A 27,734-nucleotide genomic window follows, 5' to 3' on the forward strand; every position below is an offset into this window, starting at 1 on the left:
AAATAGAACTCTATGAAACAGTTCTTCATTGCATTCTCTGAGTTATACCTTTATTTATTTGCATGCAGAATTTAATATTTGCAAAAGATTTACAAGATGGCTTATTGTCATTCTTCCAATTGGCTGTCAGAGGTCCATTGATAGTTTATTGTTTCATATTGGGTTTAAATTCCCTAGTATTCTGTTTCAAAGTTATGAAAGAAATACTTATTTCACAGTGCTCTTGTAAGACCTCTCATTAGACGTATTATTCATCATTATGTAGGAACATAAAAGAAAACAATAAATCTTCAAATTCCATTGTTGCATTTCCGTACCAGTATGTGGGGAGCCTCACATCAGAGATGATTTTAATAAGTTAGAATCTCATCATTATTATAGTATTATTTAATAACAAAGTCATTTAAACAATCTTTTATAACTAGGTCATTTCAAGATGTTTCAGGAGCCTAGACTCTGAAATCCACAATGCAAGATGCGTAAGCTACATGGTGATCTGTGTTTCTGTCCATGATCTAGCAGTTGTTATCTGTACTGCCTCTTAAAAATAAAGCACCTGAGTCTTGCTATTAGATATATGACATTTCCTTCAGAACAGACCTGAGCAGTTGATTTGTTATGTTTTATTCAGCAAAGGCATGTTTAGGATTTATCTGAATGCCATAGTATCACAGCACTAGTTGTTTGGACATATGTCACTTATTTTTCAGTGGTCCCTAAATCATATCCCCATGTGGGTTCCTGAGAAGCTTCTACATCCTTGCATCTGGCTACTAGCCAGCTGAAACCCAGTGTTGCTCTCATGTACTGCACTTATTTAGAAGGTGTTTAGTGCCCAAATTCTCCCAAATGTTAGAGGACATTCTATTGTTTGAATCTTTGAGCTTTTAAGAAGATGGTACACCTCTGCCCCCCCTGTGCCCCAGTACAGTACAGTGGCTTAAAGTCATTGCCCTGCCCAGTTCTTTCATGACAACTGGGTTGCAGCAATATTGTTACCTGAGCAGTGCTAGTCACTTTGGTTTAAGTGGAGCTCAATTCAGGTGGGAATTGCGTGAAGGAAAAAAGAAATCTCTTCTTTTTGCCAAAATAAAGCAAAAAGAAGGGTTTGCTGACTGTAGAAAAGGACCGAAGGGAAGAGGACTTTCATCATGTTTAATGTTTATTATGAAAGCCCTGGTCAGTTTTTTGGGACATTGGTTAGTACAAAATGTACATCAGTAGATAGTTGCTGTTGTTTTTCCCTCCCGTTATGGCAGTACTGAAATGTATGTTAAAACACTTGTCCTTGAAAACTTGTGTAGAAAAGGATTTGATGAGTTATTTTGGGATGCATGCCCACATTAATCTCTATTAGAGAGAGTACAGGAAGCCAGTGGTCTGCAGCGTAGCACTGCACTGAATCACAGTGGTATAGTTGTTGGACTACCAAGACCTTCTTCCTTTGCTGCTGGAATGTACGGGAGAGAGATAACTTGTTTGGCTGTGCCCTGGCATATCCATCTATAAATGTATTTTCTTTGTAAGTATACGGGCTAATAAACTGACACTGAATTGCCTTGCTTTTACCTGTACTAACAAATAGGTTTGTGTTTGGTTTTTTTTGGTTTTTTTTTTTTTTTTTTTTAAATTGTTCTTCTGCGTCAAAGCCCCATTCAAGTCTTGAGGGAATGCCAGCCTGTCTTTAGAATGCTTAACCCAAACCAGAGAACTACATAACAGGCAGAGAAATCTCTGAAGTTCCCTGGGAATGATTTTTATCCCATTTATAGTTCTGTATGCAGAGAAAAATGCTACAGAGCCCTTGAAGTCACTGTAGCTGAAGTTTGGAATTGAGCCCCAAGGATCTTAATGGTAATTCCGATGGACACCGGTGTTATAGTTATACATACATGTTCCAATATCTGTTCCGCTGCATAGGGTTTTACTTTAGAAAATTAAGCATCTCTGACAATAGTGGATATGAGTAGCTACCCAGAAGAGAAATATTTAGTCAATCTTGACAAGAGTATGTTCCCTCTGGTAGCTTGTGATCTCTCCCAAGGACTAAGAAGGCTTCCATTAGAGGCTGGCTAACAGGTTTGAAAAGTGGTATCATTTGACTTTTGGAGTGTCCCTGTACAGATACAGCTTTATCACTTGTCTGCTCTGGAACAATGTATGAGTGTTCCCAGAAAGCATTGTTATTTGGAGGTATTACTTATGCAGGGAGATGTTTCCTCCACTGATACTCCAAAGAAAATATTTTGTTTCTGAATAAGCAAGCAAAGATTTCAAGTCCCCATCGCATACTCTCCTCCCTGTTGTGTTCTAACACTGGTACCCCAAGCACCTCAGAAATCTTGCAAGCAGAACAGAAGGAACTTTGTGAAAGCTAATACTTTGAGATCACACGTGTTCAGGTAGTACCTTGACAGAGACACCAATTTTTTTTTTTTTTTTTTTTTTGTGAGGACAGTGTTAGATTTAAGCATTCATCTACTATTTAATTTCTTCCTTAGAAAATCGGAGCTATGAAGTTTAGGATTTTTATATTGTTAGAAATGTTTCTGTGTGTTCACAGAGCATTACTGGCTCTTTATACTACCCTGTTAGTGTGAATCAGCCCTGATTTAGAGAATGGGCAGCTTCACATCAGATTTTCTATTTGTGTTGGAGCCATGCAGAGAGTTAGCTGTGGTAGGCTAATGATACACACATCTAGTTACCAATAAATGAAATATTTATTTCGAAGGGTACCTTGTCACCAGGAACACTTGATCTTCACCTATATATGCTGTTGAATGTTGCCTAATACTCAGGCCAAAAAATTTATTTTCTGAAGCACAGCCTCCTATATTTTGTTCCTTTTTTTCTACATGGAGGATATTGATGCTTGGGCATGTATTTACAATATTTATTGAACAGCTTTATTGAACAGTGTGAAAGTTAATTCTCAGGGTAAGCAGTTTTAAAAAATGAAAAAAAGACTTGTGTTCTGCCAGACAGATGTTCTCATTAAACAAATGGTTGAAAAACAATGTTTCCTCTTTGCAAAAGGAAGGTATCTTCTAACTGCACAATAATTATGTAATATACGTGATTTTTACTTGATGAGAGGGGTGTCTCCCAGCTGTGTTACTATGAAATAGTTGATTATAGTGCTGAAATATGTTGTATGTTACTTTCCTTGTACATGTGCCTTCAATTAGCTTTGCTGGAATATTTGTTTTCTGTGACCTTTTCAAATAGGATGTTATAACTCTCTGAGTGAGGCTGGTGGGTCCTTGGCTTTCATGCAAAAGATGGTAGGTCCTCAGAACCATCATCTACCTCTTGATGTAAACTCCAATTAAACGCTGTTGCAAGCCTATGTTTTGAAGAAACTCAGACTAAGATAGGTTGAAAGTTAGAAGCTTTTCTTTGATTTCAGAGAGACACTTTGTGTTCTGAAAACAGCTTTCATTAAGCAAGTCATGAAAGGAGCATAAGAAAAGCTAATTTGCTTTGACATATTTACAGGTAAAGAAATTAGTATGGCTAAAAGAGGCTCTAAGAAATTTCTGGTATTCCTAGTTGCTCTGAAATACGGTTATATGCTTTGCAATACCGGTATTGTTAAGACTTTTACTAAATAAATAGACTTGGAAACTGACATTTCATACATACTACTTCTCTTAATTAAATATTTTTAGCCAGGGCATTCTAACTACCAGTCACAGCAGACAGTTTTACCTGAGTCTCCACAACATGAAGGGGGTCTCGAAGCAGTATATGGACTGAATCTAAAACACCACTCTAGCTACTTACGCTTGGTAGAAAAGTATCTAGATCAGTAACTTGCTGAAAATAAATTTGTTCTCTTACTGCTCATTTTGTAGGCAAGACTGTAGTTGTTTAATCATAGTAGAGTTCACACAAGTCTGTTTCTCTTGCTTGTCATAACAATGAAGGATTCACGTATATTTTGAATCGGTGCTTATAGACATGTCAGGTATTTCCACCTGACTTTTTAGGCTATTAACCATTCTGTATCTTTCAATATCAATAATCAGATTAATGTTGATCAGGATTATGGAAAGGTTAAGAAAGATTGTTTTATGAAAAGTGTCTTTAACATGTAATTTCCCCCTCCTTCTTACACATGCAGTCACTTCTACATCCTTGGTTTGGAATACTCAGGTTGTAGCAAAAAAGTTCTTTAAAAGGAGAGCAAAATTTATTAAAATGTATGGAATGTGTCTTGTTAGAAGAGGTGATGGTTTCTAATATGTAGAGGTGTGATAAGTAGCACCTTTCATAGTTTTCAAATGCTGAAATTGCTAGAATTTCTTTCAGTTTTCTGGGCTGATTAAGTGTGGAATAGGCTGCTCTTAATGGTTGCGTGTGCAATGATTATTAGTGGATCTGTGAGCAAAGGGAATTTGCAGCCACATTTACATGACACAAGCAGAATATACTAGTTGAACGTTGAGTAAGTACTTTCAGATGGCAACAGAATTGCTCAGGTCCTTCCATACTCGTCTTACATAAGGTCTATCCAGTTTGTTCTGCACTAGTGATACAGAACAGCTATGGCAAGAGTTGGAATTCCTTAAATCACTGAATGGTGATAAGCTGGTGTCAAGATTCCTATAGCAGCCTCTTTAGAGAGAGAAGGGAAGGTAAAAAAACCCAACCATGTGGCTTGACAACCTTAGCTTTGTTAATTGTTTGCGGGGCTTCTTTTTATATACCTACAGATATATGAGTGCATATTTTGTATCCATCCCCTAAGCAGTAGTAACAATTAACTTGTATAAAATAGAATACTAAATACATGCTGCAACCAGTTGGTCTATCCTCTGTTTATTGGAGGTGTTTTCTAGTTTCCTTTTATTCTGCCTACAAAAGCTTTTGAAGAGTTGAGGGATCTTTTCAGTAAAATATAGTATCTGGCTTTACTACTTCATAGAAAATTGTGGAAAACATTACCCTGATTTTAGGCTGTCCTTAGAAAATAACACAATAAAGTCAAGGAAAGGTCAGTGACTTGATGAAGCTCTATAGGTCCCTAATTTGGAGCTTAATAACATTTTCTAAATTGGCTGCTGTAGAAGACAATATATATTCAAGAACTGAAAGATGCACTTTGAGTTGTGATTTCTTGATAAAACATTGTGTAGTTAGAAATGAGGTGGTCCATTGACAGTGTCATTGTAAGAAATCATTCTTCTAAAATTGTAGTTACTAAGCACAGTTTTAAAAATAATGCCAGGGATTTGGCCAAAATTGCACAGCCTGTCAATTTGAAATCTTGAAATGAATTTAAGATAGGTTTGCAATAGTTTCCACACAGTTACATCCCCAGAATCTCTCTGTTGATTTGGAGAGATATATGATCTTATTTTTGTGATTCATTTTACCTTTTACATAATTGTCCGCTGCCTGGAAACCACAGATGAGAACTTTAAATGCAGTAAGCCTTTGTGAGAATTAGCTAATACTTTCAAAAGGTGAAAGCGGGCAAGATCAGACTACAAATGGCAATTTCGGTGCAGCCTGAATCTTGAGAAAGTGTCATCTGTCTGGGTAATTATTACAAATAAGTAAAAAAGAACTATTAATTCAATTTTTCTGACACTCGATTTTGTGTTTTCTGGTATTTTTTTTTTTTTTTAAGGTTGGATAAATCTGATCTCCACATAAACTACCTTTTCAGGATTTGAGAGTTATAAATTATATCAGAATTACCAATCAATTTAGGACTGCTACTCCAGCACGCTTCCTTTGCAATTGATCTTGATTAACTAACTGTATGTCATAATTCATGGTACAACAATATACTTTATTTGATTATCAAACCTATTACTAAGGTGTTAAATCCATAATTAAGCTTATTATTGAGTTTAAGAGGTCTTTAGTTAATTTTAGATCAGGTTCATTATTATCATATTTTCCACTTTTGTGATATTTTTATTACTAGTGCACATTTAGCAAATACATAACCAGTGTTGTGAACGAAGATTAAGAAAAATGAAATCTAGAGTAAAAATTAAAGAAACAAATCCTACTAGTCATATATAATATGACTGCAGCTCACACCCTATAAACAAGCACTTTCTTGCTTCTCCCCTTTACTTACAAGATTAATGTCACAACCCTTTTTAGATCTTTAAATTATATGTACTTCAACAAAGACTGAAGCAAAATTGTTTGAATTGTGGCACCCTCCAGAAGAACAATATTTTTACAAGCCAAAGTTTTCATCTTGTGAATGGGTATTCTGGGAAATTGTGTGTACGGTCACTGTTGGATTTCACCAGCTTTGAGTTTGTCTCCTAGATTTTCAGAGGACAATTAAATGTTATAAATTGGATGCCAAATAATCAGGTTACACATTTTTCCACTGAATTCCAAAGAAATGAGCTGAAATTGTTCTTTGAGACATGGAACGTTCGCTGAACTAAGAAACAGCTGTGGAAAAGGGACCAAAATTTCAGACTACTCCAGGATGGCCCTCAACCTCACAATTATTGTTTTATTTAGGGTCTTTGGTGCTTCTGTGTAGAAGCACAACTTCACAGAAATGTAGGCACCTTCACCTAGATTAGTTGGTAAGGCAGTGGATAGGGTGCGGCCGTAGGCACCAGGGAGTGCCTCTCCACTTCGTGCGGAGACTGTTGAGTCACGGCTGCCTATCACAGGGGCATGAGTCACCAAGCTGTTATGCAAAAGCGGATGATTCCAGAGGCTATGTTTAAAAGACAATTAGTAGTTGCACCTGTGACTGTAAGAGGCTTGGTCGTGTCTCTGTGTACGTTGTTGTTTGTGGAGTATACTTACTGGACTGTGGGGTTTTTTTGTGAGATTTTAGGCAAAGGAATGAAAACTTCTGGATCTTGATCAAGCTTAGATTGGAGACAGGCACTGAGCTTTCTTGGACTGCAGTAGTTCTGGACACACCCAGAAGGAGAACTTTAAAGTTTTCAAAGCATTTAAAGTAAAGCAGAGAGGCACCTTCAGGGTTAGGTGGAGTAACTTGCAGTTTTTGTTTTAATGAAAATGTTTGCTTCATGTAAGCATCAGAACTTTTCATCAGTTCTAATGCTAGATTTCTCTGTTATGCAGCTTTCAGAGACACGTGTATGTTTTAATGTAGTTAATGAATATTTGAAGAGATTAAAACTTTGGTGGCAGGTGTCAACAGCTGCAGTCCAAGCTGTTGGCTGTATGCACAAATTGTGTAGCTAGATAACCCTGGTGCACTGTGAGGTGCTCTATCCAAGTCTTGTGAATGTAGTGAATTTTGGATGGAATCCAAAGGACTTGGCATTGAATGTCATTTGATAGGTGTGAACAACTAAACTAATAGATATACAATACTTTACCAATGTGCAAGGCAACAGATTCAACGGCAATCTTAAAGGGTATAATATTTTTAAGTATTTCTAAATAGTATTTATTTATGATTTTTTTCCCTAAATAATACAAAAAGAGAGCTTTGCCTGTCAGTGGAAACATGACTTCAGAATGATGCTCAAGTTTCATAGCTACTTCAGGTTGCCATTGTCAGTAGCTTGCAAGATACATAATCTAACCAGAAAGATAAATATTGAAGGAAATTTAAGTTGGCTTGCTAGGTATTTAAGTCAACAAAGTAAAATAGGCTGAAAGCTCAGAGCAATTCTGAACTTAGTTGAGTTAGCCTATGTTTCTACATGATGTATCTTGCATCTTGTGAGTTAAAATAGAGGGTCTTGCGTTGTTTCAGTAGGTACTGTATATATGCACAGTTAAGAAATTTCTGTTACAGTCAGTACATAGATGCATATGGATATATGTGAGTCGACAGGACTTATAAGAAGTATAGGTTGATGCTAAAATGACATTGGAATTCATGAAAGCGAAATACCATCCACTCACAATACACAAAGGGTATAGTCACATGAAAAATTGCATGTGAGTGGTCCCATGATATTTAAGAGGTTAGGATAACTAATTCATTGGCTTTCTGCAGATTTTCAAACTACTTTGTAGGAATATATTTCTTTAAGTTAATTAGCCGAGGGGGAAATCTCACTGTTGACTTCCCAGTAGACTTTCTTCCTCTTTTCTTAACTTTCTGTGCAGTGTCTGTGGTGTTTGTCCTGATAATTCTGTGTATTGCGTCATTTAACTCCTTGACATATCTTACCGTGTCCATTTCAGCAAATTTCGGGGATTGCCTATGAGCCTACTAGATTATTTTTTTCTGAGTTATTGCCAGAGTTATCCATCTCTGCCAGTTTTTGAAATCTCCATTACAAATTAGTGGTTTTGTTTTCTAATGTCCCTTAGACAGTCATCTGAGCCCTGCTGACAAAGGGCTGCAGTGTCTGACTATGAGTGGGCTGCTAGGCTGAGATGATTAAGGAGACTCTGCAGGTGATGTTGAGAGTAAGTTTCCGTAAATATCAAGACAAAGGATGGTTATGATTAGCTTATAGCTTGGTAGTATAACCGCTGAGACTGGCAGCAGCAGTTTGAAGGTGTTAGGATCACTCATCTGCAGTGTGAAAGGGGAGTAGACTTTAATCAGGGTCTTTTTATCCAGTCTCATTTTCTGTGACCTGATGCACATTTTATTATATGTGACGAAACACCTCTCCCTTTGATTGTCATGCCATGGTGGTTGTTCTGGAGAGGAGGTTTGAATTCTGTTCCATCCTGCTTGGTGGGTCGGTTTGTTTGTTTTGTTTGGGTTTTTTTGTGTGTGTGTGTTGTTTTGTTTTTTCCCCTAACTGGTTTCACAGATTTGTTTTCATCCCACTTGGAGGTGAAATGGGGAAGATTGCTGAAATGTCAAATATTTTAGTGGGAGTGGAGAAACTCTTGCTAACTCTTGCTAACTCTTGCTGAAGTACAGGAGCGTGGGCTGTTCCAGTTGAGATATTAATACCTATTCTGCTGTAAATAAGGTTACTAGAAAGTCTTTTGCTAGATAGGCCTATAGCACTTTTAAGCCCCTTGTGGGAAGGTAATTTGACTTTTAGATTTGCAACACTTATTGCAGTGACTAGCACATAGTACACCTCATCAGGCTTTTGAAAGTTTCCATGCCAAAACTCATGTTATTTAATCCTAGCGTTAACTGTCTAGCCATTTCAGGTATTCATTTTGCCCTGGATCTTCTGGAGGGAAAATAATTGTCACGTTTGCACGTTTTCGTATCATAAACAGCACTGCCAAAATGACATTTCTTTCTGTAGGCTGTAAGAACCTAAGCACTTAAATAATTTTGAAAACAAGCTCTTAAGTCGCTTAGATACTTAGCAGTTTTTACACTGTGTGCTACAAATGATATTTCAAAAGAAATGCATCTATGAGTTGTAGTAAGAAATGTTTTGAAAAAGGCATTGAAATACTGTTGAAAGTTGAGTTTGTAATGCAACCTGCCATTGACAATGAAGATACAGATGAACTGAGAAAATTGAAAACATATGCATGGACTTTAGTACTCTTTTTAAGAACAATCTCCAGAAACACCGGAGGTCCCTCCCCCGCTTCTTCACAAAACTAAATCTGTAATAGTATCTTTTCTGCTTTTAAAATGAGGTGCAATTTACAAAGTGGATTAGGAGAGTGCACATTTCTTTTTCTGTGAGTTTGTACCCTGTAACGATGTTCTGCTGAGACTGTGTCCCTCCGTACAAGGATGTTGGCTAAAAAGATTCTTGTGGAGTGAAAAAACCCGAAAGAGAGTACATCTGGAAAAAACCAGAATGATAAGAACTTGAAACCATGTTGGTTACAATCCACGTTACATGCATATCCTCCATTTTCAATAAATGATATAAAAGACTATTGCCTCAGCATGTCTGGTAATTAAGAGTCAGGTTGCAGGAAGTGAGACATTTGTTTCCTTCACAATTCAAAATGTCTGTTAGTAAATAGTATCCTACGGGATCTGTCTGAATGCTTTGTGTTAGTGCTGTATATGGGCACTTGCCTAACATTTAAAGGAATGTAGCTTTTTCTGAAACTATGTGCTAAAAGCTCAAATGGTGTAAAGTGTTGCAGGAGAATCTAGACTAAAAATCTATTTTCAGAAGTGCTGCCTGTCTTGTAAAAACAATTGTATAACATTAAGCAATGAAATTGGTGAATAAGTTTGAGAAATCCTCTTAAATCTACTGACAACCTGCAGAAAGAAAGGAACTGCAGAAAGAAAGGATGAAGTTTAGCTGAGCCCTAATGCTTTCTTCCTCATGACTAACTCAAACCTGTTACATGCAGAACTTTTGTCATGGTACTTTCCCAAGTACTCAACTTTTAATGCCTTCCATTTAAAAAAATAAACCATCAAACAATTAAAAAAAATGAGGAATTTTCTTTTAAAGTTGTTAGAACTATTTTGTGTTTTTCTAAAACAAATTTGTTGTTCTCTGATATTTATGGGGAGGGGGGATATTTACCTTGTCCAGTTACCTGCAAACAATCCACATTTTCTAGCAGCAGGATCTGTACTTTATCTAACTGCACATTTCTTAAGTTCTTGTAAGTCTTGTCCCTTTCTAGGCAGATTGTAATTACCTGGCTGCCTGACAGAAATTGAGAGCTCTTTATCTACAAACAGCAACGTTCTCTTGTTTCTGTTCACTCCACTGCATTTCAACATGTAACCAGTAATAAACGGCAAGATACAGACAGCGGTTGACCAAGTTCGGAAATGTATGGATTTAGGTTCAGTCCTAATAGTGTTTTATTTCCTCTTATCCCCTCCACCCCACCGATTTATATTGTATTTCCCTACTGCAAGGATCTCTTTCCTGCCTGAAAATTCCGGTGCAGCATTTTTGGTGTCCAATACGTGATTACAAATTTACCAAAATAAGAACTCCTCTGATGTCTGAACGTTTGAGAATATTTCCAAACAAATGAGAGTGTACCTAGGTAATAGCCCTCTCAAGGGCTGGTAGGGCTTCTATGCATTTGCAGTAGTCACGATGCAATGATAGTACTTAGAAATAAGGATCAGTTGAATTTGTATTCAGAATGCTGTTTAACCCCAGATTTCCTCCATGAGTGTGGGCAAGGCATTTAACTTCATTGTGGCTGGGTTTGCCATCTGTAATAAAGAGGGAACAACACTGCTCTTCTCTGTTTTTTTTTCTGCAGACTGTATGAGCACTCACAATAGAATCATCCTTGCATTGCTCACAAAATGGAGAGTGTATTAATAATATTACTGTACAATAGAAATTGGTAACCCAGTTTCAGTTCTATGAATTCTATTAACACAAAACTTTAAATAAAGCTGTTTGCTTTCTTGTCGTACAAGTGACATACGAGGAATGCGAGATAAAAAGGCAAGTTAAGTTTAACATCAGATTTGCATCCCATAGCCTTTCAGCAAAGCACTTTGGCACTGTTGAAAGTGCCAAGTTGCAAAAAATGGGGTGTGTCCAGTCTATTCATGTAACGTACACTGGATTTCCAGTTTGAATTGCTGTAAAGTCCCAAGAATTGAGGTAGAGATGACTAATGTAGGTCTGTATCCAGTTTCATAGACATCCTGGAAAATACTGAATAAGCAGTGTTAAATGTTTTTCTCTTTTCTTTCTGTAGGATTTGTGTGTGATTGGCATTGTGCTGTACCACAGTGAAGAGGTATTTTTCACTTCAAGACACCTTGCATTAAAGGATCATGGTAGACAGTTTAATAGTTTCTTTGAGGTAAGTGATGCAATGAAACATTTAAAATCTTATTTAATATGCTGTTAACACACTGCAGGAAATATCAAATTGGTTGTCTCTTGCTTTGGTGTTAAAAGTGTTTGTATCATAGGAGGATAAATAAAAATCTTGTCCAAAGACCAAATAATCAAGTACATGCATACCAGACATAGCATTCTTTGGGGATAGTAAAAAAAGAAAGTTCTGAGTGTTCATTTATGCTTAGAACATCTGTTAGTTTGTGCCAATATGATGGCATATATTATTGGAAAGTTCCTTTTTATTTGGATGAGGCTGTACAATTACAGTCACTGGGCTTAAATTACTGATGTAATTAAAATGTTGTAAAACTACATGTTTTAGTACCTGTGTTGCAGTTCATTCAGGGATTTATATTATGCACTCCTGAAACAGTTTTCCAGTGGGCAAACGTAGGAAAGACCTTTCAAACAGCTTTCCTGACAAAGGAAACATTCAACTGTTTCTAAGCTGGTCTGTCCAGTTCTGTAGTTGGGCAAGCAGATGCAGAAAAAACAGGCAGCTGTGATGCTATATGAACAAAAGTTGACCTCCTGCGAGGAATCACAGCTGCATGCTCTTCCATTTGTATGGAGATACTGTCAGTAACACCTCTGATCTAACCTTCTGTCCTGTGAATTTCAGACATCGATCTTTGAATTGCAATTCTGGCACCCTTCTAATATGCCAGGGCAGATTCCACATCAAAATGGAGCTGTCATGTATTATTGACACTACCTGTGTTATCTTTCCTGTTGAGACTTCTCCCTGCATAGCTCCTCCTGAGTTGTCCCAGACTTAGGCTGTTCTGCAGACTTTCATTTGGGAGGAAGTCGGGAATATGAGGCGAGCCATACTGCACTAGTCAGCACTAACCACTTGGCTAAAGTACTTGCACTCCTATCTGGACTATCCACAGCTGACCATGATAACTCTTCATAAAATACAACTACTAAGGGACAGCAACTATGCAAGAAATCTATTTTGGTACCTTCTAGCTTCACTCATGGAGAGCTAATACTCACTGCAATGACAAAGGAAGAACTCTGAGAGGTGTTCCTAAAAAAGGTGTTAAATAGCAAACTTTTTCTTGCTACTCCTAGAGTAGCTAATAGAGCTAATACTGCTTCACTTTGCTCTGTACCCTCCCAGTTGAACAGAAATTGGTATTGCCAGTAAAAGAAAGTCAGCATGTTTGCTCTTTGCAACTTGGATAGACTGACAGTTTAAAGCCTGACTTTGCTTTAAACTAGGTACTTTGCTTGAAATAGTGCCATAACTGTGAGAGCATGGGCTGTACCAGCAAGGTTCTTACACAGAGGCCTGAGTTAAACAGCCATCAATCAGCTGGAGTTGGTACCGGACCTGTTCATGTATACTTTAAAAGTTTTGCCTTATATTGAGGAGCACTTGTTCTTTTTGGCTTTTCTGCACGGTAAGAATACCTGAAACAAACCCACTGAAATTGAAGAAGCCTATTTTTGTAGCTTGGGAGGCCTAACGTTAGTCAAGCATGACAAATGAAAAACCCTAGTCCAGAGGAGTTAGCCAAAGCAAGCTACCGAGGAAAATAACATTTAAAAAATTAAATTGCTGCACACTGATTTGAAGCTAGAGGCTTACCTTGGGATAGCTTTAAGTATTCCTGGCAGATTTCCTGCGTGTTTGAAATGTAGGTTGATACCATTGTTTCTGAGAGATCCAATTGCAGATACAAAGCGAACTTTACTAGCTTCATTGTCCTTGAGCACGTACATAGAGATGGTGATTACAGTGCAGCCTCATTAAACTATGGTCAGCAAAAGCTTGGCACAGAGTAATCACACATATACTAAAAGTTTGCATTTTAGAACTGAAAACTTTAATCTGGTAAGTAATTTGCTTTGAAGATTACAGTTCTCACTCAGTTCAGAAATCCCAACCTTGTGCATGATTTCAGAAGAATTTACGCATGGAAATCTGTAATTCTTAAGACTGATCAGAAAAATCCTGTCCTGTTGAGGATGAAAGCATTCATTTCCTTATGCAAAGTTTGAACTTTCTTTCATGTGCTGTGAGGGATTATAGGGAGCAGAAGCCATAAGGGAGCAGGGAGTAGGTAGGAAGATTCTGAAAAGGAAGTTAAATATAATTTGCAGAGGATGTGGGCTGGGCCTGTCACAGACTGCGCTCCACCTACTTGGAAGCTTGTCATGTTTTCATTGAGAAAAGTTAGGAGATCACTTGAGCACTTGAAAAAGGGATATGCAGGTCAGCTAAAGACAGACTTGATGCTGTTGTTTTGCAGTTTGGAGGTCTGAGTTCTATTTCCACCTTTGATTTCAGGTGTGATTGGCAAACCAGTTTCTTCATTCATGCCTTTGGCTTCCATCCATCACTGTGTTATTGGGCCTTGCTCCGAACTGCACGTTTTGACTCTTACTGTGGTTTCTTTATAGTGCCTTACACTGGCTCTGATTTCAGCCACCTCCTCTGTATTTTGCTTTATCACAAATGATAGCTTTGTGAAATATAATACTTCCTTCTAACGGACTTTTAAAGTGTTTTAATTGTTTTTTTCTAAAGTGAGGGGGTGATAAGGAAGTAATGACTTTTTCTTGCCTTTGAATGGTGTATTGCTTTGAGAGAGAGGGGCATAGACCATGGTGATGAGGTGATGATAGGCTATGTGCAATCAATACTTACCTACTGGTTCCTTGTGCAGTATGTTAGCAAGAACAAACACAGAAAACTCAAGAAAAACATTCTCCCTAGTAGAAGAATATTTGCATTGGTGGTAATGAAATGCTTAGTATATAAAAACCTCTTTCCGTTTAGGAGGTCTGTCTCTGAAAATACCTGAAACAATGAGAAATATTTAAAGGGTTACTGTGGAAGGAGCAAAGGAAGGAGCTGTGTGTAGGAAGCACAGCTGGATTTTGTCTGGTCCATTAGTTTGCAGATGGATTTTGTGTCCAAATCTATCATTTCTACTTCTGCATTGAAATTGAGCAAATCATTAGCAGCTTTCCCCTTTACAGAATTTTCGAAGCATCCTCTTTGTAGACGGAAAAGTCAAACTCCTGGTAGAAATAAAGATATCTTGATTCTACTTCTTGTACCTTTCTGTGTTTTCTGATGAAGGGGCTCGCTAGAAGGGGGCAAACCTTCTAGTCCCCAGTGCAAATTATAGCAAACAAAAGACTGAGCTAACTGAGCCTAACTTGTAATGGGCTCCTAGGAGTCATTACGGTGGTGAGGCTTGACAGAACAAAGTTTGTTTTGGCTTGGTTCCCATTATGACTCCTTTCAGACTGAAGATGTGGGGACTGGGGTGATGCTTGGCTGCTTATCCTGAGTCTCTGGTGAGCTGTGTCCGCTACTTTCCATCTTCTGTGCCCATTAGGTTATTCAATTTCCACAAGTGTTAGGCAGCTGGGGAAGAACCTATTTTCTGCAAAATCATGGTGATTCTTTGCATGTTTCCTATGTGCTGGAGGTAGAGTGTTCATCTGTAAAATGAGGAGCCAGAGCTAGAAGTAGACTTAGTCCACAGATGGGCGAATTCTTACTTAGCACTTTAGAAAATTTGCAAAGCTTATGTCAGTTTGACACCAAATGGTGAGGTGTTAAAATATGCACTGCCAAAAATATTTTAAATTAAACATAAAGTTATGTGAAATACTATCAATGGATTCTACTTGGTGCACTTTTGCTTTATAGATAGAACAATACATGTGTGTACCTGGTACTGCCTGCTGTGAAGAGAATGTCATAAGAATGTTTCATACAGTTTAGTGAGTCTGCTTTGGTTAGTAATGGTATTGGTTAGTATTGTTAGTATTGGTTAGTATTTGGTTAGTGATGTCTAAATAAGTTCTTGCAGTATGAAGCCCTGTAATAGGTTGTAGATACGTGGTTTGTATTAGTGGTAATTATATCTTCTGTTTCACCATTTGCTTTTTCAGACTTCTCAGTTCCCTAGCAGTGCTGGGATTTCAGTTTGTCATCCCACAGCCTTCAATTGAACACAGAAAGGTAAGTATTAGAAATATTCAGATTTTGTATAATTAAAGGTAAATGCAGAAAACATTAGAGTAAGATGCATAAAGCAATACAATCTAAATAAAGTTCTGGGAATAATGTGGCTTTTGTGTGTGGGTTTGTTTTTTTTTTTTTAAATATAAATATATACTTCGTTAAAAGAGGCTCATGGTGGTTAATTAGCTGAGTAATTGTATGGAGTGTTGTAGGTCACAAATAGGTCCCTGTCAGCTTACTCAAGCTATGGAGCATTTTCATCATGTAAGGCAAAGGGGAAGAAGAATTCATGTCAGTGAGAGCACAGCTCAAACATGGAGTGATTAGGAGAAGCATGCAGTTGCTCATAGATAGCTCTTTCTCTTACAGAGATGGAGATGTCTGAAACAGAAGTTGGACCCAAACCACACTCTGTTGCTAGATTTAAATTGCTAGAGATCAGAACTGGAAGCTGCTGAACTTTCCTGTTGTGCTTTTGTGAATGGTTCACTCACATAGACACTGGCATGCCTAAGAAGGGTTGAAGCCTGCACACCTTCCATCCTGCTCAGCATTAGTAAGGACTCGGCTGGAATACTTAGGTTAGGTTTTTGCACTGCTTTTCAGGAAAGTAGTGGACAATTTGGAGAGAAACAGAGAGCAGCAGTGATTATCCTCAAGAGGTTTTAAAATCTTACCTCTGAGGGATGTTTGAATGAATTCAGGTTGTTTAGTCTAAAGATTAGAAGATTGCTGGGGGAGGCAGATATAATCTCCAAATACTTATGTGTGCTGAAGAGAAGGCTATTCTTTCTGTCTGTGGTGGAGTAGATGAGAAGAAACTTTATATCCACAGTAAGGATATAAAGAAGAATAGGTCATATTGACTGGATAACGTTTAGAATTTCCATGATGGAGGTCTCTGTGAATATGCTGGACAAATGTTTGTCAGAAATGATGTGTAGGTATTGCTGATTCTACCAGAGACGTGAGGGGAGACCCCATGAATGCTCTTGTATCTCTTTATGGTCTGTGACCTTATATCTGTTCTCATCTCTTAATTGCTATTCAGATACCACCAATTAATTATTAAAGGTTTTTAAATAACCTATTTTTTAAAAAAGTTTGTTTTTTACTATACATTTTTAAATAATAATGCAAGATGCATATTTATTTTTAAACTGTACTTTCTAAAGGAGATAAAAGGCAAGTTTGTGGGGTTTCCTTTTTTTATGTGCATGTGCCACTGTCTTTAGGGTAAAAAATTATTTGGACAGTAGCTCCATAGGTAGCAACTACAAACCTGAAGCTGTCCGATAGCCATAGTTCCTGAAGAACATAGCTATCGTGTTCAACTCCCTGTTCAGCCTAATTGTAAGACAAGTTAAATGAGGTCAGTAATGATGCAGTCTGAAACTGGCATGGTCCAGTCTGCAGCATTTCTCAAGCTGCCCAAGTGCTCTATTGTAAACCTGAGCACAACATAGTATTTTTCCCTATTTTAGATCTCTTCATTTTGTTGTGTAGTTGAGATGGTCATGCTGCTGCTCTCTTTTCAGTACTTTGCCTAATTAGACATTCTTTTGTCACATTGACAGTGGAGAGATGCTGCAATCCAGTTTCCAAATGGCCTTAGGGGAAAAAATCTACTAACTAAAATAGAGTAAGTCAGAGAAACAATTGCTTCATTCTGTGAAGCTCCGGAATTAATTTTGATAAAATCAGATTCTTTGTTTTCAGTTGAATGAGAAATGCCACGGGTCTGGAGTGTCTTCTGTACTAGTTAGAGGAAACGAAGGCATGGCACTAAGGGGCCTGGTAACCACCTTGGAGCTGTTCTTTTTACTGAAAACAAGAGAGGCAGAAGTTTCCTAGTGACGATCTCGTACGGACTCCAAGGCTGTCTGTCATTCTCAGCTCTTACACTATGGTAGAAGATTCTATTCATGCCAAACTGTGTTTAGACTGGAAGTCTGTATTTATTAAACTTTTCAGAAATCTTCTGACCCACCTATGAGCTCCAGACAAGAGGGGCTGTTAGTAGCTCTGAAGGCCAAGTCAGACATGTTTCTAACTGACTGTGAGTTCTCAGCTTTGTAGCTCTGGAAGTTGCTCCCGTTCTTTTTATGCAGTAACCTGGACGTGTGTTTTCTGGCATCTCTAGCCAGCATCTTGTGTGTATTGCTGCACAGATCTCTCTGCTGTTTGGCAAAGTTCCTTCTACGTGAGAGGAGGTTGGTTTTGCCTGAAGAAAGGGAGGGGAGGAGAGAAGGACCTGATGAACAATATGTCATTTTAACAATGTAGTCAATAACAAAAGTGGTGTTTGGTAACTTTCATATACACACTCAGAGGGTACAGTATGTAGAAACTGAGTAAATAGAGCTGAATTCTAATAAAACATTAGCTTATACCCCAATCCTTATTGTGTGTTTATTTTGCAGCTTAAAGTTAAGCATGTGTGTATGATTGATGCTTGAATGTGCAGTGTTGGAGAGTGTTTGGATTCTGTCTTGTGCACCCTGCATATAGTTATTTTTGCTGTGAAAACTATGGACAAGGAAATAAAATCAGAGAATTGAACTTGGGTATTTGGCTAATTCATTAAAATATTTCCAAATAATCTAGGTTTTTTTCTTACATTAAAACGTTTGGGAAAATGAGATAAAACCCAGGACAATCCCCATTTCCATCAAGCAGTTGATGGAAATCCAGTTGTAGCTGCCTCTGGACACCCACAGTTCAGCTGAGATTTTTTTAGGACTTGAGAACACTTAAAAACATCAGGAAATACTATTTTCAGTTTGTTTTAAAATCTTGCTAGATTTTAATCTTTTGTTTCTTCTTTTCCTGGAATCCATGTTTCAGGTCATACTAGTTTCGGAGAGGCTGACATAATGTAGATTTTTGAACAAAAATCTTTTTGTAGTTTCCCAGCTCTTACTTGTAAGAGTTTTTATTTAGCTTCAGTGCACTAGAACTACTTAACGTACCATTTATCTACTTGTGATTTAGTGGCGTATGTTTAGGACTTTAACATGAAGAAAGAAGTTTATCTTATCAAGCAGCAATTTAAAAAAAAATTTTTTTTAAGGTAAATTTCATCAACAAAATCTGGAAGAGCAGAGCTCAGCAGGTTGCTTTCCTCAGACGCACACACAAAAATCCATTTCTGGCATGACAGCCTGGGGACTGTTAGCTAGAAGAATGAGCCAAATTACTTCCATAGCAGGGAAGTGCAGATAGTGGAATGAATACTTGGGGGGATGACAGGACCAAATGGGAAAGTTTTATTTTTTTTCATTTGCAGTTTATTCTGTAATTCTTCTGCTTTCAGGAGCCACCCCCCCATCCTAGACTAAATGCAATACTATTCCATTTCAGTTCCCTTTCTTTTGTTACTCTGGGGAAAGTTAAGCTTGGCTATTAAAGTAAAAATGTTTTGAACGCTTGCTAGCAAGAAGGTAATTTTTTTGGGGGAAAACATTTGACTGGGCAATGTTTTCTGCTTTTAGATTTTGTAATTTTGGAATTAAATTCTTGGAAGCTTGTCTGTCATACAAAGTCAGAATTGACCAATACAGAATTTCTAGTTTCAGAAATACCTGGCTACCTGATTTTTATATAGAAGTAGCTTTTGTGCTTATTTACTTTAAACAATGCTGTCTCTCCTGGCAGATGTGCACAAAAACTGAAAACAAAGAGCATCTTTACATCTTCCTGCATCTGAGCTTATGGTACTGCTCTGTTTGTTAATCTTATCTCTGTAAATAGTATAGGTTTGGCCAGTAATACAAATACATTAAACATGGTATGTTGATTAGACAGAAATAAAAATTCCTATGCAAAAGACTTTTATGGTTTCTTGCAGGGGTTGTAGTGTTGGTCAGTAGCTTCTTGGAGGTTGTTTTTCGTGATCTAACTTATTCTTCATTCATAGTATATAATTTCTGAATATCAAGTGTACTTCTTCATAAGGCCAAAATATTCATCAATATTAGCAAAAAAGGAGGAAATGTTATGTGAAACCAAATAATTGCCACTTGCGTTTAAAAATCAACCAACCTGTCTGAAACTGGTTAAACTGAAATCTTTCTTAATATTTGAACAATTAACTTTCCTTGTTCATCAGTACTGACATGTGAACAGCCCTCCTGCTGCTCATCATGCAGTCAAGCTCTCTGTTCCCCCTCCCTATGCTTATTTTATTGAATAAATATTATTTAACCTTATCTGATAAGTGTCATACTGTGATGAACAGAAGGTTAAACTATGAAACATAACAGCCCTTATCCCAGACAACCACTGAAGTCTGTATTCCCAATTTTTCAGAAGTCATTCCTGGGTGGATATTTAACTAATCATATGTTGGTGTGTTAAGAAAGTAAGCTGTAGTTCTATTTATGCCCTGTTTATTTTAGTAAAATTGGTAATGTAAATAGTAGTGAAGTTTGTCCATATAAAATTTCTGACGTAAATATTGCTTTGATTTAACATCTTGCTTCTGTTACAGCATTAAATAGTAGCATTGAAACAATGGAGTTGCTTTGAATTTATGCGTATCTTTTTGTCACTCAGTTGTAGATTAGTGTTGACTGCAATGGAGGTACAGTATCTTAACAAACTAATCTTCAGTGTATGGAAGAAGTGTCAGGATTTATTTTTACAAGTATTTCATTGGGGCAGTACAATATTGTTGAAGAATTTTGAGCCTGTTTGGGCTTAGTGTTGTTTCTTCATGCTGGCTCTAAATTAAAGAAGAAATGAACTGGATGTTATCTCTTTCTATCAGACACACAATGTCTCTGTGAAAAGCAGCTGTGTATCAAGTGGCTGTGACTATACTCCCCACAAAATTTGGAGGTGAATATGCTTTAAGATGTGTGGTGTTGCGTTTTGTTTTGGGTGTGTTTTTTCTTTTTTTTTTTTTCTTTTGTAGTGTGTCGTGTCCCCCCCCCCCTTGTGTTGGATTCGAATATGTTGAAGGGTCATCACTCGTAAGTTGGGAGAAGTAAGGAACAGGACCAGGAGCAGAAGCTGAGGGAAAAGAGAGGAACAGGGGGAAGGGAAAGGTGGTCAAGATCCCTCATTTGGTCACAGTGAGCTGTTAGAGCAGTTCAGTTGCTTATGGAAATGTAGCCCGAGTAGCAATGCAAGGTACTCAAACAGCAGTTCTGTTTATAAAAGGGAATTTCTACAATTAGCACCTACTTCAGAGCAGCTTTCCTATCTGTAGTATACTGTTTTTTTGGAGAGGGTGAGTTTTTTGGTTTGGTTGGAGCTCTGTGTGTGTGGGTTGGTATTTTTTTGTTTCTTTTCAGTGGACACAGAAGTTTTCCTTACCTCTAGAAGGAGTAATTTCTAAGTTACCTCTGTTTTCCTTTTTCTCCTTAGATCCACCACGTAATCACACTGTGTTGATTGCATTGGCAGAATACATGAAATTGAATTAGGAGCTTATCAGAAGTTCTTTTAAACAAATTAATCTGTCACTGTGGATTGACCATGAGGATCTATGCACTTGCACTTTGCTTCAGGACAAGATGATTAAAAATACTGCATCTACCCCACTTGCCTGTGCCCATGCCTCCTTATCTAGAGTTTTTAAATTGCTTAACATCTACATTTGTTTGCTGTGGGATAGACCTTTTTCTGGGCAGTCATGTACCTCCCTGAAGTTTGTCCTAGGAATGAAACATTTATATTTGACAAGTAAAATGAAATGCTAAGACTTAAAGGAATTCTGGCATATGCTTAGATTAATTGAACTACCTACTTTGAGGGGCAAAAGCAAGGAGACTAGTTTTGGTCTTGCTCTCCTCTGTCTTTGAAAACATCAAGAAGTAGGCCACTGATTTTTTTTTTTCATCTTTCTGTCTTTCCATCTTTGGTTTCCCTGGCAACCTTGCTTGCTTCCTCCAGTACACTGCACTACTGCAAAGGGCTTAAGATGCTAGGAATGATTCCTTCTACTGGGCTGTAGAAAGAGGATGATGGAGATGTAAGTGGGAAGGTAGAGGGAGAGTGTACAGAGAGGGTGATAACTTTAAGAGTACTATTTCAAGTGATAAGAATTTGGTTACTAAATCTATGATACCATTTTTAGGATTCATATAGGAAATTCTGTGTATAAATGTGATCCTACACCTTCATTTATATTGTAATAATGACAGCGAATGGCAATGTTTCTTCATTTCCATTGTTCTTTTACCCTGCCACACCCCATAAAAATCACTATTCTGTTAACTGAAAAGGATACAGCTGCCTAATACATCTGAACACACTCTAATAGAGTAAAATGTGAAGCATGAAGCAAGTCTACTATATCCTTGAAACACTGGAGGAAATTGGAGTTAGACAAAGTAGTTAATATCTAAGCTTGGCTTTTGGCCAAGACACCAGGGCTAATGCCTAATAGTTCTAAGGAGTACCAGGGGATCTCCACCGCAGCTGGTCACCACCTTGCTTTTACATATCCTGAGAAGCAGAAGCATGTAATGGAAGGATGTGTTCTTCCTTGCAATCCAGGTAGGGTGAAGCTCTGTCCTAAAGTCAACAGTGACTGAAATGTATAACTTGTCCAGGACTTGTCAGCTGGAACTCGGCTCTTGCTAACAGGCCTACTGCAAAGTTACTGTGGTTCTGTCCTGCTGGGCTGCGTACACTAAATTGAATTTTAGTAGAGCAGCTTAGTCAACATGTGTCTGCGTACAGCTGCTGTGTATGTGTTCCTTGCAACAAATGTTTGCAGGTGTCACACTTTCTTTTTTCTTGTAATGTTTTTCTTGTTTATAAGATAACTGCTGTCCATTATTATTGTATTTTCATACACATCAGTTCCATAAAACACTACCAACTGAAATGTAGTCCATATTCCTCTTGCAGTTTTCCACTGGTCAGTATATCTGCTTGCCTTCAGCATAGTTGCTTGACCTTAACTGTATAGATATATGTGCTGTTGCATTCATTGAAACTTTGGTAAAATAGAGCCTTTCTAGCTAACGACATTGCTATTCTAATTACAGTGATCTTTAGGAAACAGGATAGATGATTTAGTCCATGCCAAGACTTTTCCTTTAAAATTAGCCTTTTAGTGCCACAGAATATTTAGAACAACAGCTGAAAGAATTTTCTTGCTATCTCTGCACTGTTACTAATTCCCTGTCCTTCATGTTGTGGATTAAAATAGTTAGGAAATAAAATTCTTCTTTGTTTGGGGAAAGGAGACAGGATAAGGATACATTATTTTATGCAAATACACTCTTTGAAAAATCAAGGCCAATGTTTTTTTTATTTTTAACCTGCTTTATCATGGACCTCTGACTTTTTTTTTTTTTTTTTTTAATTAAAAAATACTGACTTCTTTAAGCTCGGAGTATGAGGGGCTTAAAGCTTGTTTTGTATTTCTTTGAAAAAAATGAAAGGATCTCTGTTCCAGTTGGATTCCAGAGCAGGTGAACTTACAAGGTCATAGTTAAGCTTCTCATCTTCCTTCAGAGCAGTATTGCATGCTAGTTTTGTCCCAGGCTTTGGATCAGAGCAATGATAAAGATGAGAAGCTTTTTGGATTCACAGATGAGTTCTTCTGTTAGGGAATGTTGCTTTCTATTTTATGATGCTTGTCCTCTCTGCTGCTGGAGTGATGGGTGGATGACTCGGAAATCTTGAGAGGTGTTATGTCAATTACTGAGTAAATAAAATGCATATTTCCACCACATGTGGATCCCAAAGAATTTTTATAAGTGTAGAAATATGATAGAATGGCAACAGCTTTGTCACAGCTGAAGGTGATTGACCTGGAAAAGGCCTAGGGTAGTACAAGCTGAGAGACTTGGGTCACAGATGATAGTCAATGATGAGGAAAGAGTTTATTAAAATAAAGAAGCCTAATTTGTGATATAGTGAGGGCCTGATGCTTATCATCTTTACTGTAAATCAGAAGCAATCCTACTGTAGAGAAGGAGTGATTATATAGAACTGGTAGAAGTGAGATCAGGAGTGAGCCATCTGTTTACTTGAAAGTACTTAATGGTCTCACAGAAAAATGGAAAGAAACCTCTGCCTTAAAACACTAGGCTCACAGAGCACAATGGAGGTGGTCTTGGTGTGAAAAAAATTAGCCAAACTTGGAGGAAGCTTCAAGCTCTGTTGGCACAAAAACCGTTCTGAACTTTTTTCAGAGCTGTTTACTTTCTAGACTATTTAAATAATGTTAAAGTTTCTTCAGATGTGGTCAAAGTTGGTTGAAGGGGCAGTTAAGCTTTCCAGGCATTGTAACTCCCTTCAGTGGTTTGTGAATACAAAGGTCTTCTATTTCCAGGCTTTTTAGCCCTTTAATCTTCACAGGCACAGATGTTCAGACAGAATTTTTATACAAAGAACGGAAACCCAAATCGTTTAAGCTGGTAATATTTACACTTACCACGTACTGTAAAATTCAAACGGTTTACTACATCTCTGATTAAAGGCTTCCAAAATGCACTGAAGGATTAAAATAGCTGAGCATACTAACCAGGCAGACATGTACACATTGTGTCATGATGTTTTGTTTGGCCTCTGCTCCATTTTTCTGCTAGCCTTGAGAGATCTGAGAAGTTGTTATCTGCAAGTTTTAGGGTTTCTTGGTAGATTGTTTTTTATCAAACCACCAATGTTCCACATGTTTCTTGTAAGAGGCATTAAAAATATGGTTGTTGCAAATGAACATCTGTAAAATGGACTGTAAAGACTTTCTGCTGGGAAGTTGTTGTTGTTGTATAGGTGTGGCCTTTATTGGAAATCAGCTGGGCTAATACTGGAAGAATATTCCTTTAAGATGCTTAGACTGGTGAAAGAATTAAACCTGTTCCATAGATGTGTTTACAACACTGGCAGGGGAATACGATAATGTTACACTTGAACAGGTTCTAAAACTAAACTATAATTTCCTCAGCCCATTCACAATTTGGCATGCTGTGCTCTGAACTGCAGTTCAGTTCTAGTTTCTGTGAGTCTGCCTGCTTTTGTTTTTACACTATTGAAATTTTAAGAGGGCAAAGAATAGCTTTTACTTTGTGGGATTGATCACTGATCAATTTTATAATAAGATGGCGAATGTTCATGGAGAATACTGTGTTCATTTCATCCCAAATAAGGACATATGCATTTTTAATAATAACAATATACTATTATACTGGCTTTTTGAATCCTCAGTCAGGCTGAGCCTGGCTGTGATAAAAGCTGCATGAACATCTTCTGTGACAGGCTGTGCCCTAGCAAAATCTTTGATCAGTCAGAACTATAAAATAAAGGAGGTGCGACCCTGGGGTAATGGAACAAATAAGAAAAGGTCATGTTTTCCAAGTGCCTTGACACTCCTTTAATAATGATGGCGACAGTTTGGTGTCATAGCATGGGTTCTCATGTGTGGCGTAATGAGAAGAAAGACCATAGAAGGGACAGTGAAAAAATGCCTAAAGCCTGAAGGGTGTTGAGGAATATTAATAGCGTTAGGGGTCTTTGCTCTGGGAAGCACAGGACAAATATGATAGTAGTAGTTTAAAATAGAAAATGGCATGCTGGCTTCTGTTAATTCCACTTTGCATCCAGCACATGAATATGAGTTTACTGAGTGAATACCATTGGTAGCATTTTTCTGAGCAGGTTCTTCTGGATGTTCTTCTGGATGCTATTTCTTTGCCTTTGGGTGAAAGTAATACCATAAAGCCTTACAAAACATACATTTATGCTTCTTACATCCCTTTCAGATGTAGAATTAGGAATATGATGTAGTTAATTTGTTCATGAATCCATTTAAATTCATGGCATTTAACCAGGAAGAAGAATTATGCGATAACATGTTAGAAATTAAATCTATGAAATATAGCATCATTGTATCTAAACTGAAATCAGGAAAAAACCAGAAATGTCTGATTTGGTTTAGATATCTCCAGGTTTAAAGCTTGCCATTGTCTTGTATCCCTTTTCAGTTTTGAATTTGGACTGCCATAACATGCTCAGTATCTGCAAAATACTTGGTAATATTGGCTGTGGCTATAGCAGCTTACTTAATTATGTAGCTGATTAAAAGGCATGTACTGTCACCAAGCATTATGATCATTATTACTGTGAAAGTCCATCATTAATTCACATTTGGAGTACTGTATGCAGCATTGCACACCCATGTCAAAATGTAGCGGTGGAAAAGGTGCTGAGAATGAGGACAGTCCAAACTCCGGCCTGTTTTCCTTACAAAAAGAGACTAAACAGATTAGGACTGCTGAATTTCAGAGAGAGATCCCAGAATTGGATTACGTTAGTGATTTCAAATCAAACATTATGCTATGGTGAAGGAGAACACAGAATGATCATTCTTCGTTTATCACAATGAAAAAATTTGGGGGAGACAATGAAACTGTCAGGCTGCATGTTTAATCAGAGGAAAAGGAAGCACTTTTTCAAGGTAAAAAAGCACAATCTTTTGGAAACCAAGATAAGAAATATGCTAAAAAATGTATTAACTGTATTCATGGAGATTTAAGTCCAGTAGTGGCTATGAAAAACAATTTGAATATGGTGTTTAGTTGAAGGAGGCCCTTAAATTACTGATTAGCTGGAAGCAGAGTGCCTGTGGATGTCTCTGAGCGTGTCCTGGTTCTTATGCTGTTCCCTAAACCTTTGCTTCTTCCACACAGTCAGAAACATAATACTGGGTTAAATGGGCCTCTGATTTATCTGCTTTTTTCCCTACTTATCTGAACAGTTAATTTGTACATAACTATAGTTTAATAGGATGAAGTATCCTACAGTATTTAAAACCAGTGTTTGTTAGATCAGTACTGCATTGTCAGTCATTGTCTTCACACACAACTAGTTACATTTGAAATATTTGTGGCTTTCAATTCAAGTGATATTTCTTCTTCAGGTGGTAGTAGTATAGTATAGTTTCTTCCATAGTATAGTTTCAAACTGCTGCTGAAATCCTGAGATGCGAATCTTATTTCTAAATTCTGACAGAGGCGGTACTAGAAATATGCATTGTATTTCAATAGCTTGTGCACTCCTAGTTTTTGCTGGAATTTTTGAATCAGGATCAGAGTAATTGCTGAATTATATGAATTCAAGATAAACTGTTTTTCTATTTAAAATGCTATCTATGTCAACCTACTGGTAGCATGTTTAATTCAATAAGACCTAAGGTTGTAATATAGTAAAAGTGAGGAAAGATTCAATGCTTGTCGTAGGGCTAAAGCTACAGGAATGACAACTAAATAAAGTACTTCCTTTCTGGAGTTTTAGTCTTTATATACTTTTTACACACTGACCTCATATATTTATTCTATATATGAATGATGTTTTTGGAAAAAAACCCCAACAAATTGTTTTAGAAACTCTGCCTAATTTGAAAAAGACAACTGTCAGAATAAACCTGTATGTAAGGCAGCTTCTGTTTACAAAAGTAGCAAACTAGCAAAATACAAGAAAACTGGGGGGAAAGAACAGAAAGGGATGCAGAGTGCTGATATGTAAAGGAAGAAGAGTGACCCTGCAACTACCCTTCTAAAAATCTAGCCTCAATTCAGTTTGCCACTCACTGTTAGAAAAGTGACAGATCAGAAGATACTTGGTGCATAACAGTCATTATGAAGAAAATTTCTGATTTATAGAATCTTTGATAGCAACTTGATAGGAGTTAGTGCAGATATAGAAATTGCAAGTGCTTGCACACCTGAAAGCTTGTCTTACTTTTCTTTACATTGTTTACTATACAACTGTACCTAGTGAAATGTATTACTTCCAATTACAAACCTTGTCCTGCCAAATAACTGAAAAATGTATAGGAAAGAAAGAAAGGACTAGAATTATGGGGTGAAATTAAGGGGAAAAATAGATTGAATTTGTAGAGCAAAATATTTGGTTGTTGATTAACTTGCAGTAGATAGAAATCTTTTTGATGGTGCATTTATAGTTAGAATGAATATTACTAGGTCACCTAGAGAAGGAATCAATCATAAACTATGGGAAAGTAGATTAAATGGGTTAGTTGAGCTCTCCCTTTTGCA

The 27,734-nt window shown here is 37.3% G+C and overlaps 1 protein-coding gene across 9 annotated transcripts in view; it reads left to right on the top strand.

The window, feature by feature from the left end:
- Positions 1-27,734, top strand: part of THSD4 (thrombospondin type 1 domain containing 4) — a 347,378-nt gene that overhangs the window by 10,676 nt on the left and 308,968 nt on the right. For 7 of the 9 annotated variants that reach the window (XM_075505878.1, XM_075505877.1, XM_075505876.1 and 4 more), the window contains 2 exons: positions 11,569-11,676; positions 15,642-15,711. In XM_075505878.1, coding sequence (XP_075361993.1) covers positions 11,648-11,676; positions 15,642-15,711 — 99 coding nt within the window. In that variant the 5' untranslated portion in view covers positions 11,569-11,647. Of the gene's footprint in view, positions 1-3,231; positions 3,288-11,568; positions 11,677-15,641; positions 15,712-27,734 lie in introns of all 9 variants that reach the window. The other 2 variants (XM_075505879.1, XM_075505884.1) reach the window with 1 other exon arrangement.

Source organism: Mycteria americana, chromosome 6 (assembly GCF_035582795.1).
Source record: "Mycteria americana isolate JAX WOST 10 ecotype Jacksonville Zoo and Gardens chromosome 6, USCA_MyAme_1.0, whole genome shotgun sequence".
Lineage (NCBI taxonomy): Eukaryota > Metazoa > Chordata > Aves > Ciconiiformes > Ciconiidae > Mycteria > Mycteria americana.